This window comes from Lacerta agilis, chromosome 17, assembly GCF_009819535.1.
Source record: "Lacerta agilis isolate rLacAgi1 chromosome 17, rLacAgi1.pri, whole genome shotgun sequence".
NCBI classification, from domain to species: Eukaryota; Metazoa; Chordata; class Lepidosauria; order Squamata; family Lacertidae; genus Lacerta; species Lacerta agilis.
In genome coordinates, this window is record NC_046328.1 from 38,325,397 (window position 1) to 38,340,388 (window position 14,992).

At 48.3% G+C, this 14,992-nt stretch overlaps 1 protein-coding gene across 1 annotated transcript; it reads right to left on the reverse strand.

Moving 5' to 3' along the window:
• Positions 1 to 3,007: 3,007 nt before the first annotated feature.
• On the reverse strand, positions 3,008 to 5,661 carry LOC117061762 (ctenidin-1-like). The gene is made up of 2 exons (XM_033174720.1): positions 5,603 to 5,661; positions 3,008 to 3,886 (listed from the first exon to the last, which is right to left on the reverse strand). The coding sequence occupies exon 2, from the start codon at positions 3,864 to 3,866 to the stop codon at positions 3,354 to 3,356; it is 513 nt and encodes a 170-aa protein (XP_033030611.1). The 5' UTR covers positions 3,867 to 3,886; positions 5,603 to 5,661; the 3' UTR covers positions 3,008 to 3,353.
• Between the last annotated feature and the right edge of the window lie 9,331 nt (positions 5,662 to 14,992).

A 14,992-nucleotide genomic window follows, 5' to 3' on the forward strand; every position in this document is an offset into this window, starting at 1 on the left:
CAGTAAAACAATGATAGAGAGCTCTGTTCTGGTTCACAAAGCACAAACTTGATAGATTTGGTTTTGAACAAGATCAAATCAGGGGTTCTTTAGCTGTGATTCCTGCATTTCAGGGGGTTGGACTAGATGACCATTTGAGTCCCCTCCGACTCCTCTACAATTTTTTTTTTTTATTCTCCCCCATCCCTAGAGGGACTGCAGTTTCTTGCAATAGGATCGGTTCAAAAACCACTTCAAAACTTCCCTGTCACCACATCTGCCTCCTTTGCTGCCCACTCAGCTATCTTGATCTTGTTATCTCTTAACTTTCTCCGCAGTAAAGGAAACTCTCCAAAGGCATCAGCATTTTGAGCAATTGCCTCATTTGACTCTCCTTCATTCTTTTTGTCCTGAATGTGCGTTCCTTTAGGGACCTGTAAGTTGATTCCTGCTTCCACCTGTCATAGCCTCAGCCCCCGTAAACAAGGGGTTCCCTACCTGATGTTGAGCTGATAAATCTTTGTTGTTGTTGTTGTTCAATCGTTCAGTTGTGTCCGCCTCTTCGTGACCCCATGGACCAGAGCACGCCAGGCATGCCTATCCTTCACTGCCTCTCGCAGTTTGGCCAAACTCATGCTAGTCACTTCGAGAACACTGTCCAACCATCTCATCCTCTGTCGTCCCCTTCTCCTTTTGCCCCCCATCTTTCCCAACATCAGGGTCTTTTCCAGGGAGTCTTCTCTTCTCATGAGGTGGCCAAAGTACTGGAGCCTCAACTTCAGGATCTGTCCTTCTAGTGAGCGCTCAGGGCTGATTTCTTTAAGGATGGATAGGTTTGATCTTTTTGCAGTCTGTTCTGAGCGAGGAGGGATCCACTGATCCAGGATGACCCAATTCATTCCTCTGGCTACTTATAGCTCTGGCCAGGGGCGTCGCTGGGGAGGGGCGGTGGGGGCGGGACGCCCCCAGTGACAGGGTGAGCAGCGGCAGGTGGGGGTGTCAAGCGGCGGCCCCTCCCGCCACTCCCACGCGCCGCTGCTCCCTCCGTCACCCCCGGAGCAGCAGCACATGGATGGGGTGCTTCTGCCGCTTTTTTTCGGCGGGGGGGGGCGACCCGCGAGGGGGGTTGTCACCCCCTCCTCGCTGGTCATCCCCCCCCGCGCCGAAAAAACCGCGGGAGGGCGGGCGGGGAAAGCCTGGAAAGGAAGCACAGCAGGCGCGTTTAAGCGCCGCTCTGCTTCTTTTTCCGCTTTCCGCCGCTTTTTTTCGGCGGTGGGGGGCGACCAGCGAGGTGGGGGTCACCCGTCACCCCCTCCTCGCTGGTCACCACCCCCCCGCCGAAAAAACCGCGGGGGGGGGGGGCGGGGAAAGCCTGGAAAGGAAGCAGAGCAGGCGCGTTTAAGCGCCGCTCTGCTTCTTTTTCCGCTTTCCACCGCTTTTTTTCGGCGGGGGGGCGACCAGCGAGGTGGGGGTCACCCTTGTCACCCCCTCCTCGCTGGTCACCACCACCCCCCCGCCGAAAAAACCGCGGGGGGGGGCCGGGGAAAGCCTGGAAAGGAAGCAGAGCAGGCGCGTTTAAGCGCCGCTCTGCTTCTTTTTCCGCTTTCCGCCGCTTTTTTCGGCGGGGGGGGGGGGGCCGACCAGCGAGGTGGGGGTCACCCGTCACTCCCTCCTCGCTGGTCACCACCCCCCCCCGCCGAAAAAAACCGCGGGGGGGGGGCGGGGAAAGCCTGGAAAGGAAGCAGAGCAGGCGCGTTTAAGCCCCGCTCTGCTTCTTTTTCCGCTTTCCGCCGCTTTTTTTCGGCGGGGGGGGGGCGACCAGCGAGGTGGGGGTCACCCTTGTCACCCCCTCCTCGCTGGTCACCACCACCCCCCCGCCGAAAAAACCGCGGGGGGGGCCGGGGAAAGCCTGGAAAGGAAGCAGAGCAGGCGCGTTTAAGCGCCGCTCTGCTTCTTTTTCCGCTTTCCGCCGCTTTTTTCGGCGGGGGGGGGGGCCGACCAGCGAGGTGGGGGTCACCCGTCACCCCCTCCTCGCTGGTCACCACCACCCCCCCGCCGAAAAAAACCGCGGGGGGGGGGCGGGGAAAGCCTGGAAAGGAAGCAGAGCAGGCGCGTTTAAGCGCCGCTCTGCTTCTTTTTCCGCTTTCCACCGCTTTTTTTCGGCGGGGGGGGCGACCAGCGAGGTGGGGGTCACCCGTCACCCCCTCCTCGCTGGTCACCACCCCCCCCCCGCCGAAAAAAAGCCTCGGAAAGGGGGAAATCCCCCCTTTCTGTATACACGTGCGTCGTGACGTCATGATGACGTCACGGCGCGCGCGTCGTGCCCCTCCCCCAGGGGGTGCCTCTGCGCTGCCGCCGCCCCCAGCAGCGCAGAGGCTAGCGACGCCACTGGCTCTGGCTTTGCCCACCCATGGCAGGCGGACCCTGGAATGTGGCCCCTGGGCTGGGAAATATTACCCATTCCTGGTTTAGAAACATTGACCTTCTCGGTGGTGGCGCCCGCCCTGTGGAACGCCCTCCCTTCAGATGTCAAGGAAATAAACAACTATCTGACTTTTAGAAGACAGCTGAAGGCAGTCCTGTATCGGGAAGTTTTTAATGTTTGATGTTTTATCTTGTTGTTGTTGTTGTTGTTGTTGTGCTGGGAGCCGCCCAGAGTGGCTGGGGAAACCCAGCCAGATGGGTGGGGTATGTATGTATAAATAAATAAATAAATAAATAAATAAATAAATAAATAAATAAATAAATAAATGTTATTATTATTATTATTATTATTATTATTATTATTATTATTATTATTATTACCAAACAATAACCAGTACCAGTGCTATAATCGGCTGTAGCCAACCTTTTAAAGTAGTGATATCTTCTTTTATCCAAAATTGTTTAAAGTTTAAAGTTTATATTTATAGTTTATATTTTAGAATGTATTTTGGATTGTTTTTATGGATATATGTGTGTGCTGGCTGAGAACCGTAACAAAAAAAAAAAAAATCTATATAAATTAACAAACAAGAAGCAGGTCTACGATGCAAAGGAAGTTTTATTAGAACATGAAGAGTATCAAGAAAACATACAACAAAGCTATGTAACAAGAGAATAATCTCTCAGAAGTGAGATGTATAGATGTGGGAAGGACACCTCTGGTCCTTATGCAGCTGGAGAGCATTTTGGGAAAGGGAATATACACTTATGGAAAGTAAATAGTTGTGAGAAAAGGATACATAACAGGGCTTTGATCTTTCACATATATGGAGAACCATTCATAAGTATGGAGCTCAACATTGTTTGAAGCCCAGACCCATAAACTTGGCTGCAGAGTCCATACTGGTGGGTTGGCGATTTCTGGATAGTCCTGGTCTTCTCACAATGGCTTAGCAGGGGTAACCCTTTGATGACTGGCCACCTCTGTAGCCACCGCCAAGGTAACCTCCAGAAGAGGAACCCACCCCACAACCATAGCCATAACCAGAAGACCCGTAGCCATAACCAGAAGACCCGTAGCCATAACCAGAGGACCCGTAGCCATAACCAGAAGCACATGGACTGTAACCTCCCACAGCCGTTTGCCCACTTGAAGTGAGGATGGCTCCTGGGATGGTCAACACAACTGGAGGTGGCCGGATCACCACTTCTGATGATGGAATTTGGCTGACGCAGGAAACATTGGCCCCGGGGACTATGCCAAGGCTGCTGGATGATACAGCACCACCGATGCTACCACCTCCAATGATGCCACCTCCAATGCTGCCACCTCCGATGATGCCACCTCCGATGCCATATCCACCGCCGTATCCACCGCCATATCCACCACCGTATCCACAATGTCCAAGACCAATTGAAGGAGTGGAGCATGGGACAGCGCAGGATTGAGTTTTAGAATGCATGGCTGTGTTTTGGAAGTTGGCTGTGGAACAACAGGAAGGATAAATATTAATGGATTAGAAAATTTGGTCTTGAATAAATTGTGGATTTGTGGGGGGGGGCATAAGGAACATGTTTTCTCCTAACGCTAGCACTTGCGGACATCTAATGAATCTGCCTGTTGGAAGATTCAGGACAGATAAAAGAAAGTCCTTCACACAGCACAGAGTTGTGCTATGAAACCTGCTCCCACAGGAGGCTGTTATGGATACTACAGTATCTTGGATGACTTTAAAAGTGGATTGTCCAAATTCATGAAGGATGAGGCTATCAATATCTACTAGTCACAGTGGCTTTCCTCTGCCCTCCATGGTCAGAGGCAGGAATACTTCTGAAAACCAGTTACTGGAAACCACAGGAGGGTAGAGATGTTCTTGTGTTTGGGTCCTGCCTGCAGGTTTCCTACAGGCATCTGGTTGGCCACTGTGAGAAGAGGATGTTGGACTAGGTGGGTTTTTGGCCTGATCCAGCTAAGCTGAAGTTGAAGAAGAAAAGGCCAGGAGCTGGTTTCTCCAGAAAGGCTCCTCATCTCCAAGTGGCACCTGTTCTAGGAGACAGAACTGAAGAGCCTCCCAACAAGAGCATCGCAGCAAGGGAAGACCAACTTGGCCTTCTCCATTAGCCAAAGAAGGAGCCGTCATGGTGCTTCCCTTCTTCCTGCCAAAGTGAAGATCCTTTACCTAAGACACAGTGGGTTTGCTTTTCCCCTCTTCCTTCCTCATCCCCTTTCCTCCTTGTGCCATGTGTTTGAGATTGTCAGCTTGAAAGCAAGGGTGTTCTAATTTTGATTGTTGTAAAAAGCTCTGGGAGCCACCCCCCCCCGGATGAATGTAAGAAGAGTCCTGCCAGATCAAGCCAAAAAGGGCTCATCCAGTTTAGCGTCCTGTTCTCCCAGTGGCCAACCAGATACCACAATGGGAAGCCCACCCACCCCCCGGCAGGACAAGTGCTCAACAGCAACCCTCCCCACTTGTGAGTCCCAGAATCCTCTGCTATTCAGCAGGCATACTACCTCCTAAAATGGAGGCAAAACACAGCCCTCATGGCTCGTAACCACTAGCAGTCTCATCCTCCATGAATTTCTCTAGTCCCTTGTTAAAACCATCCATGCTGGTGACCATTGCAAACTCTTGTGTTAAAATTTCAACCGGAAACTTCATTTCCATGGACATTGATGGGGTTATTAAAAGTAAGTAGATATATAATAAAGAGTTCCTCGTCAAGACAAATGGAAGAGCCACTTTGGTGCATTAAGATATTGACTCTCAACCAGGCCATGAGTCCAACTGAAGCTCCTTCAGCCACCACACCTTTTGAAAAGGTGAGTCAAGAACTGTTCTGTATCACCAACAGCCAGAGCCTAAGGAGACTGCTATACACACACCCAACCATCCCTAAATATATTGCACCATGCCTGCCTGTTACAATTTGGAAGCAGCAGAGGAAGAACCACAGCTCAGTGGGTAGAGCATCTGCTCTGCATGCAGGGGGACCGGGGTTCAATCCCCAGCATCTCCAGGAAGGGCTGGTGTAGAATTCCCTGCCAGTAATGCTGGAGAGCCACTACCAGTCAGTATAGACAATATTGAGCCAGATGGGCCAACGGTCCAACATCGTATAAGGCCGATTCCTACGCTGGGAGTCAATTTCTCAAACATAAGTATAATAAACAAAGAAATGAATAGATTATCAGTCTTACCTGGTTAAAAGAAGTTTCGTTTGGATGTAGAGAGGAAAGGAGCAATCTGAAAAGTCCGGGGCTCCCCTGTCCTTTTTATACTGTTTCATGTTTGGGCCCTGAACTGGAAAGAGAGACACCCATCTTTGCCTGAGGGCTTAATTAATCGTGGGCTGATATGAGCAGTTGAGAGAGACAGAAATCCAAATTGCTTTGTTGTGTTCTGGATTCCAGGCCTCCATCAGCCATCTGAAAACCACACATTCCACCTTTGAATTTATCTGTCTCATCTTTTGTGAAATTGCCTTGGATTTAATTGAGGTTCCACCAGTGATTACCCACAGCCCTGTCATTTAGATGTAGCGCTTCCTTCTCTCTCTTCTCTTTTAACCAGACAGTCAGCATTAATCTCCCCAAGAAAATTGCAGAGGTTAATTGCCTTCTACTGAGTCAGGTCAATGGTCCATCAGCCCAGTAATTGTCTGCTCTGCCTAACAGGAAGCACCTTAGTCTTGGACTGAGGGGTCTTCCTTGGCACTGAAACCTGAGATGCATCCAGGAGACCCAATGTTTGAAACCGTGTGTGTGCTACTTCTGAGCCATGTTGCCCTCTCTTGTCAAACAATGTGCAACCCAGAACGTAACGTCTCTTGCAACCAAATAAGGGACAGGAAATAAGGAAATTGGTACATTGTAGCAACAGAAATTGGAAGATCTCATTGAGGCCTCAACAATCAGAGAATTCAAGAACATTAGAACAGTCCTGTTGGATGAAGCCAAAGGCCCATCTAGTTCACATAACATAGACCATAGGGCACCACAGCCCATCAACCTATTCTCACATTGGCCAATCAGATTCCTCCAGGAAACCCACAGGCAGGGCAAGGACACCAGAGCCCTCCCTCGTTGGTACCCACAAGAGCATGTGAGGAGCCCCACTTGATAAAGTTCATCTAGTACAGCATCCTGTGCTCACAGTGGCCAACCTGATGGCCTTAGGAAGCCCACAACCAGAACATAAGCACTAAAGCAATTTTCCCATCTATTTTCAGAAACTGGTATTCAGAGTGCAGGTACTGCAACAGTGGAGGTAGAGCTTAGCCACTATGACTACTCATAAGCTTCTTGCCCTCCATGAATTTGTCTAATCCTCTTTGGAAGCCATCACCCATGACCTGGGAGTTATTTTGGACTCACAGCTGTCCATGGAGGCACAGGTTAATTCTGTGTCCAGGGCAGCTGCCTACCAGCTCCATCTGGTACGCAGGCTGAGACCCTACCTGCCCGCGGACTGTCTCACCAGAATGGTGCATGCTCTTGTTATCTCACGCTTGGACTACTGCAATGCGCTCTACGTGGGGCTGCCTTTGAAGGTGACCCGGAAACTGCAATTAATTCAGAATGCGGCAGCTAGACTGGTGACTGGGAGTGGCCGCCGGGACCACATAACACCGGTCCTGAGAGATCTACATTGGCTCCCAGTACGCTTCCGAGCACAATTCAAAGTGTTGGTGCTGACCTTTAAAGCCCTAAATGGCCTCGGTCCTGTATACCTGAAGGAGCGTCTCCACCCCCATCATTCAGCCCGGACACTGAGATCCAGCGCCGAGGGCCTTCTGGCGGTTCCCTCACTGCGAGAAGCAAAGCTACAGGGAACCAGGCAGAGGGCCTTCTCAGTAGTGGCCCCCGCCCTGTGGAACTCCCTCCCTTCAGATGTCAAAGAGATAGACAACTACCAGACATTTAGAGGACATCTGAAGGCAGCCCTGATTAGGGAAGCTTTTAATGTGTGATATTTTAATGTATTTGATTTTTGTTGGAAGCCGCCCAAAGTGGCTGGGGAAGTCCAGCCAGATGGGCGGGGTACAAATAATAATAATAATAATAATAATAATAATAATAATAATAATAATAATAATCAAAGTTGGTGGCCATCAGTACATTGTGATGCAATCAAGTTCCATAGATTCAACTGTGCTGTGTGAAGGAGTATGTTATTTTATCTGTTCTGAATCTTCCAACATTTAGCTTCATTGGATGGCCCCATACATGGAAGAGGAAGGAAGAACTTCTCTCTATTCGCTTTCTCTGCACCACCCCTTCCATAAGAGAGAATCTTGGGTAGGGAACGTCTGCATTCCTTGCCCTCAGTCTTCAGTGCCATGCATACCCATTACTGCCCTTGCTCTCACCCCTCTTCCCACCCCGTTGTTCTAAAGACTCCAAGGAAGCCGTGTAGGAGGCAAGGCTCTGAAACCAATCTTGGATCTGAAACCAACCATAGTCATAAGAAAAATGTTCAGCGCATGATAAACCAATTAATGGCAATTAAAGGCATGGCTCACAAGTCAGTGGGAAGGGAAGTGAGGGTTGCAACCCATGGGCTGGATACAAAGAATGAGTCCCACTAGCGGAAGCCAACACAAGGACTTCAGCTAGTGCAATGGGGTCCCCCCATTTTTCTCCCCCTGCAGCCCCAAAATTGGCTCTGAGGAGGAGGTGAGGGACGTTATTCCATCTGGCAAGATGGAATGTGCACATTGATGATTTCTGTAGTATTTTGTAATGTCAGTTCTGCAAGGAGAGCTGAACTCTCCACTCTTATTTGGAAGCAACCAGTTGTGTCATACTGCTTTCCTTCATGTCTGATGGAAAGAATCTGGATAATTGAGATAATTTCTGGATAATTTCTGAACCAGGGGCCTCTCCATTTCCTATGTTTGCTAGGCTGAAGGCAAACCTATAAAAGTCAGCACTGCCATGGATTGTTGTGAAGTCAGCACTGCCATGGATTGTTCTGCAAGGCTGTTGTGAATCTTTTCCAAAGCCTAGTAGTTCCCCATAGGAACATATCCCCATAGTGGGGTAAGAGAGCTGTTGGGGGGGGGGGAATAACACCTGGCAACCCAAGTGCCCCTTGGGTTTCAGATAGTTGATGGACAGGCAAGTCTAGAGAGTCCAAGACCCAGATTTTCACAGCCCTCCAGCAGCTATGGTGTCTCATTTACTAGAAGTAATGTATTTACTGTTAACTCTGGAGGTGTATATTCAATTCTGACCAGACTAAAGCCTCCTGCTGTATATTGTGCTCTATGAGGCTTAGTTTGGTCAGAATTGAGTATATAGTACTACTTAATGTGAAATATATTGGCATTGTTTTCAGCTCTCCTATCAAGCCCACAGAGGCTAACTCAAGAATCTGTCGCTGAAATTAGATTTCTCTCTCTTTTGATTTCAGCAGTCTCTACCATTGTGTTACACACAATGTAAAAACAGGGCCTTCTGTGTGTTGAAAGCTACCCTTTGGATGCCATTTCCCTTGAATATTAGACAATTGTCTTCCATGTTGTTATTTTTCTCACCTGCTGAAGACCTTCCTCTTCCAACAATACCTTTGAGCAGAGGTGTTTCCCGGTCTGCATCTATATTAATATCATTCTTAAGAAGAACTTTTATATGCCTGTTGTCTTTGTCCATGGAGTTTTCTTGGCAGGGATACTGGAGTGGCTTGCCAGTTCCTTCTCCAGGTGGATCACGTTTAGTCTAAACTCTCCGCTATGACCTGTCCATCTTGGGTGGCCCTGCATGGCATAGCTCATAGCTTCCCTGAGTTATCCAAGCCCCTTCGCCACGTCAAGGCAGTGATCCATGAAGAAGACCCTGGAAAAGACCCTGATGTTGGGAAAGATAGAGGGCACAAGGAGAAGGGGAAGACAGAAGATGAGATGGTTGGACAGTGCTCTCGAAGCGACTGGCATGCGTTCGGCCAAACTGTGGGAGGCAGTGGAAGACAGGAGGGCCTGGCGTGCTCTGGTCCATGGGGTCACGAAGAGTCGGACACGACTGAACGACTGAACAACAACAAAGAAGAACTTCCTGGATCAGGCCAGTGACCGATCTTGTTTGGCATCTTGTTCTTAGAGTGGCCACCATATGCCTCTATGGGAAACCTGCAAGCAGTATCTGAGCATAGGAACACACTCAGTCCAATATACCTGAAGGAGCATCTCTACCCCCCATCGTTCACCTCAGACACTGAGGTCTACCTCTGTGGGTCTTCTGGCAATTTCCTCACTGCGAGAAGTGAAGTTACAGGGAACCAGGCAGAGGGCCTTCTCGGTAGTGGTGCCCTATCCCATCAGATGTCAAGGAAATAAACAAGTATCTGACTTTTAGAAGACATCTGAAGGCAGCCCTGTTCAGGGAGGTTTTTATTGTTTGATGTTTTATTGTGTTGTTAATACTCTGTTGGGAGCCGCCCAGAGTGGCTGCGGAAACCCAGCCACATGGGCAGGATATAAATAATAAATTATTATTATTACTCCCCTTCTGTAGTTTCCAGCAACTCATATTCAGAAGCATTCATGCCTTTGATCATGGGGGCAAACTATAGCCATCATGGCTAGTAGCAAACCATTGCCTTGCCCATCATGAATGGTTCCAATGCTCTTTTGAAGCCTCTAGGTCAGTTCCATAGTATAACTAAGTGACGTTTGAAGAAGTGCTCCATTTTGCCTGTCCCACCTCATCTAACATTCAGCTTCACTGGATGTTCACAAGTTCTAGTGTAATGAGAAATTGAGACATTTTTTCCTCAATCACTTTCTCCATGCCACGAATAAGATGTATTTTTTATTCTTTTATCACTGACTGCTTGACACCCTGGGCTCCTTTGGAGAAAGTGGAGGATATAAATTTAATAGATGAATGAATGAATGGCTAAAATCGTATCACCTGTGATCTGCACTTTACAAGCTTTCAAGTGAATTCCTGCACTTATTGAAAACCCCGAGACATTTTCAGCTGGGCTTTTCTGCAAGCCAGGACAGGGAACCTTTGGAGAAGGGTGTGTGCAAATGTGGCCCTCCAGGTTTCTCTTGTGTTTCGAGGCCCTGTAATCACCCTGTTTCCTAAGGTGCAAGTAACTAGACAGCGCACAGCATATTGGTCCAGGATCAAATAAGGCGACAACTTTACTGGCTACAGATGTGAAGGCTTGGCCATAGGCACTGTGGTAAGCAACTGTGTGTGTGTCACTCCTTAGTAACTGGGAGTGTTACAAAGGGTGAAGCCAGTGCGGGGATGATGACTCCCTATGACCTACATCAAATTGGAGCATCCCCCAAGTGGTCCCCGTTGGAGAAGTGGAAGGGCCTAGGCCCAGTCCGGGCATCGGACAGGAGCCACTCCTCCCTGATCCTTTTAACAGGGTACCCTTATCCATGCACAAGGATACAACTTCCCCTCCAACCCATGCTGGGCTTACTCAGTGACTATCTGCCTTACAGAGTTGTGACGATTGCTATGAGGTAGGCGAAAACCCAAATGGCAGAGCCAATTTGCCACATGGGAAAAATTCCTGACCGGCCCCTAAATCTGGCGGCCGACATAGTCCATAGCAAGGTTATACCATCTGCAAAAACCCTAATCTGACGGAGGGTGGGTGGAGGAACCAGCATGGTGAGAGGTTGAAAGGCCCCACAGGCTGGGAATTTATCCTTGCCTGGGCATGGGGCCAAGCGCTGCTATTGGTCAGTTGGCCCTGCACCCATGGGAATGCCCTCTGATTCCTGCTGCCGTTGGCCAATTTGGCGGCAGGAGGATGATCTAGGCTTCTCTATCTGGCCCTTAGAACTCTCTCCAGGCCACACCCCTCAACAACCTTGCTTCATACCTTCCCTGAGTGCTTTTTCCTGGCACTCTGATAATGCTTCTTGCTTACCTGGTGGGTAAAGGTAAAGGGACCCCTGACCGTTAGGTCCAGTCACGGACAACTCTGGGGTTACGGCACTCATCTCGCTTTACTGGTTGAGGAAGCCGGCGTACAGCTTCCGGGTCATGTGGCCAGCAGGACTAAGCCGCTTCTGGCGAACCAGAGCAGCACATGGAAATGCCATTAACCTTTCTGCCAGAGTGGTACCTATTTATCTACTTGCACTTTGACATGCTTTCGAACTGCTAGATTGGCAGGAGTACCTGGTGGCTAGTAATGAGCAAATGAGGGCTAGAAGCCCTCTGTAGACATCCTCCATGGGTTTGTTCAATCCTCTTTTCAAACCATCTAACCTGGGGGCCACCAATACATCAACTTAGTGGTGGAGCTTGCAGAAGACTGTCCTAGGTTCAGTTCACCACATCTCCAGGTAGGGCTCGCAAAGACCTTGGAGAGCCACTGCTAGTCACTATCAACAATCCTGAGCTGGGTGGATCATTGGTCTGACTCAGTCCAAGGCAGCTTACCTTTTGAAGCCAGGACTTGAATTTTATTTTATTTTTAAGGGGGACAAATGTAGCTCTGTGGTAGAGCACCTCTATGCAAGAGGTCCCAGGTTCAGACCCTGGCATCTCCATGGCTAGGAAAGACTCCTTTCTGAAACCCTGGAGAGGACACTGCCCCGCCACTGTCAGTCTGACTGCCTTTATACTTAGAACCAATTCATGGGGTAGACCTGCCTGCCAATCTTTCTCTTTCTCAGTCTCTTTTTTTCAGATATGTTTTTATTTTTCATCAACAAACAAAATACTAACATATTCATCAAATAAAGTTTTACAATATTACCCAAACTCCACCGAGTTTTTTGACTTCCTTCCCTCCCTTCTCTGGTTTTCTAATTTTCCACCATTCCCACGCTTTCTCTTCTTTCTCTTTCTCAGTCTCAAGCAGGGAGGAGAATGGAGATGATGATGATGATAATTTTATTTATTTATTTATTTATTTATTTATTTATACCCCTCCCTTCTGGCAGGGTATCCAACAGAATATAAAAATACAATAGTCTATTAAACATTAAAAGCTTCCCTAAACAGGGCTGCCTTCAGGTGTCTTCTAAAAGTCTGGTAGCTGGTTTTCTCTTTGACTTCTGATGGGAAGAAGAGTTTGGATTTGACATCCCGCTTTATCACTACCCGAAGGAGTCTCAAAGCGGCTCACATTCTCCTTTCCCTTCCTCCCCCACAACAAACACTCTGTGAGGCGAGTGGGGCTGAGAGACTTCAGAGAAGTGTGACTAGCCCAAGGTCACCCAGCAGCTGCATGTGGAGGAGCGGGGAAGCGAACCCAGTTCCCCAGATTACGAGTCTACCTCTCTTAACCACTACACCACACTGGCGGGCGCCACTACCGAGACGGCCTTCTGCCTGGTTCCCTGTAACTTGGCTTCTCGCAGCGAGGGAACCGCCAGAAGGCCTAAAATAAGCTGGCTCTGCCTATTGGCTCCCTGGTTCCACCTATTACTAGTATTCCTGCCTTCCATCTCACCATCTGCAAAGGGCGCCAGTCAGCCCTGACCTCAAGCTAAGCAAGACTGTACCTATCATGAGACTGGATGAGATAATTGCCTGAGGCAAACAATACTGGAGGGCAGCAGTGGCAGTCCCCCATTCCCAGCCTTTCCTCTTGAGTCCCCCGAGACCCCTTTTGTTGGAAACCAGAGCTATGTATGCTACAGACCTGTGGTTCACCTGCTAAACTATGGTGCTGCTCTCCAGTGCTGGAAACTTGCATGCTGAGCACCTGTTCCTAGAAACATTGTTTTCACATTGCCGGGGATAAAATAAGTTTCAGCTTCCAGTCCAGCCAACTTCCATGCATGGAATTAGGGGGTGGTGGTGGTAATGTTTGCGCTATCCTGTTCTTAGATTCAGAAGCAGCACAAGACATTTTGCCGCCCGAGGCTAAGAACTCAAATAGCGCTTAGGCCAATAACAACTCAAATAGCTGGTGGCAGTTGAAATAGTTCGCTGATGGTCTGGCTTAGTGAGAGGAAACTTCTCATGTTCATTTGCATATATAAATTGGAAGAGGGGGGGCACTCTGCTCAGTAGTAGAGCCCACACAGTTTCCATTCAGAATATTCGAGGTTCGGTCTCTGGCACCATTTACAGATTTACAGATTGTATTCGGGGGAGAAGGAGAAGGAGAAGGAGAAGGAGAAGGAGAAGGAGAAGGAGAAGGAGAAGGAGAAGGAGAAGGAGAAGGAGAAGAGGAGGAGGAGGAGTTTGGATTTGATATCCTGCTTTTCACTACCCGAAGGAGTCTCCAAGCGGCTCACATTCTCCTTTCCCTTCCTCCCCCACAACAAACACTCTCTGAGGTGAGTGGGGCTGAGAGACTTCAGAGAAGTGTGACTAGCCCAAGGTCACCCAGCAGCTGCATGTGGAGGAGCGGAAACACGAACCCGGTTCCCCAGATTATGAGTCTACCACTCTTAACCACCACACCACACTGGAAGGTGTCATTCTTAACTAAAATGGCATAGTCCAAAAAAAAAAAATCCTTCCAGTAGCACCTTAGAGACCAACTAAGTTTGTTATTGGTATGAGCTTTAGTGTGCATGCACACTTCTTCATCCAGTAGCACCATGGTCTCTAAGGTGCTACTGGAAGGAATTTTTTCTAATTTTGTTTTGACTATGGCAGACCAGCACAGCTACCTACCTGTAACTAAAATGGCATATTGTAAGAAATCAATAGAAGAATTGCCACCAAACAGATTAAGTTGGAAATTTGGAATCTGGGGACAAAGTTGTTAAGGGTGTGGAGGGACCTCATTTGCAGGGAATTTTGGATGAAATGGATTATATAGACCCATTTCAAGCCACCTTAGACTTAGCTTTGTCACCCTGGTAGACCTGATGCCAGCAACCACCTGTTGGGGAGGTGCTTCTGAAATACCCTCACCTACAGTGGTCCCAGGCCTTCCTTAGGGGGTCAGTTTTTTAAAAAAAAAATCATTGAGGCACCCCATAGAACCTTTGGGGATTCCACTTTCTGGCACTGTCCATTTATTTCTACTCTCTCTGCTTCCCATTCTTTTTACCATAAGATGGCAGTCAAAAGCACACAGTCTAAGCACACAGTATCTTCAGGATCACCCTCTATCCACATGTTTCTTGACATTCTCAGAGAATTCAGAAACATTTATGAGATAGGACTGGCGTTGGCAGAAGCCATGCTGATTCTTCTTCAGCAAGACTTGTCCTTCTGTTTGCTTGATTCTCTCTGCTTCTCCCTCTCTGTCTCTGTTTCTCCCTCTCTTTCATATTTCATACTGTTAGAAACTATTTTACCAAGAGCAGATTTTAAGCATCCCCCAATCCCTTTTTAGAACTTGGCTTCTTTCCAGGAGGGACAAAGAAGGTTAGTGTGTTTCTCTGTAAATATATATAAATATTTTTTAAAATGTGGTGATGTGATCATGATAAGTATTGAATGTTGGATCCACAAAGCAAGCCTTCAAGATTATTGTTTTTATTTGTATAAATATCTCCAAGACATACAGCAAATCAACAATTACCACTAAGCCTGGGGTAATGTATCACTGCCATAACAGACCAGAGCTATTATAAAATCTCAATAATTTACACTTACTGGCCCTTAGTATGAACACTTGCATTTAGATCATTCCAAAGG

Coding starts and splice junctions, on each gene's coding strand:
- LOC117061762 (XM_033174720.1), bottom strand. CDS start 3,866: ATGCATTCTAAAACTCAATCCTGCGCTGTCCCATGCTCCACTCCTTCA.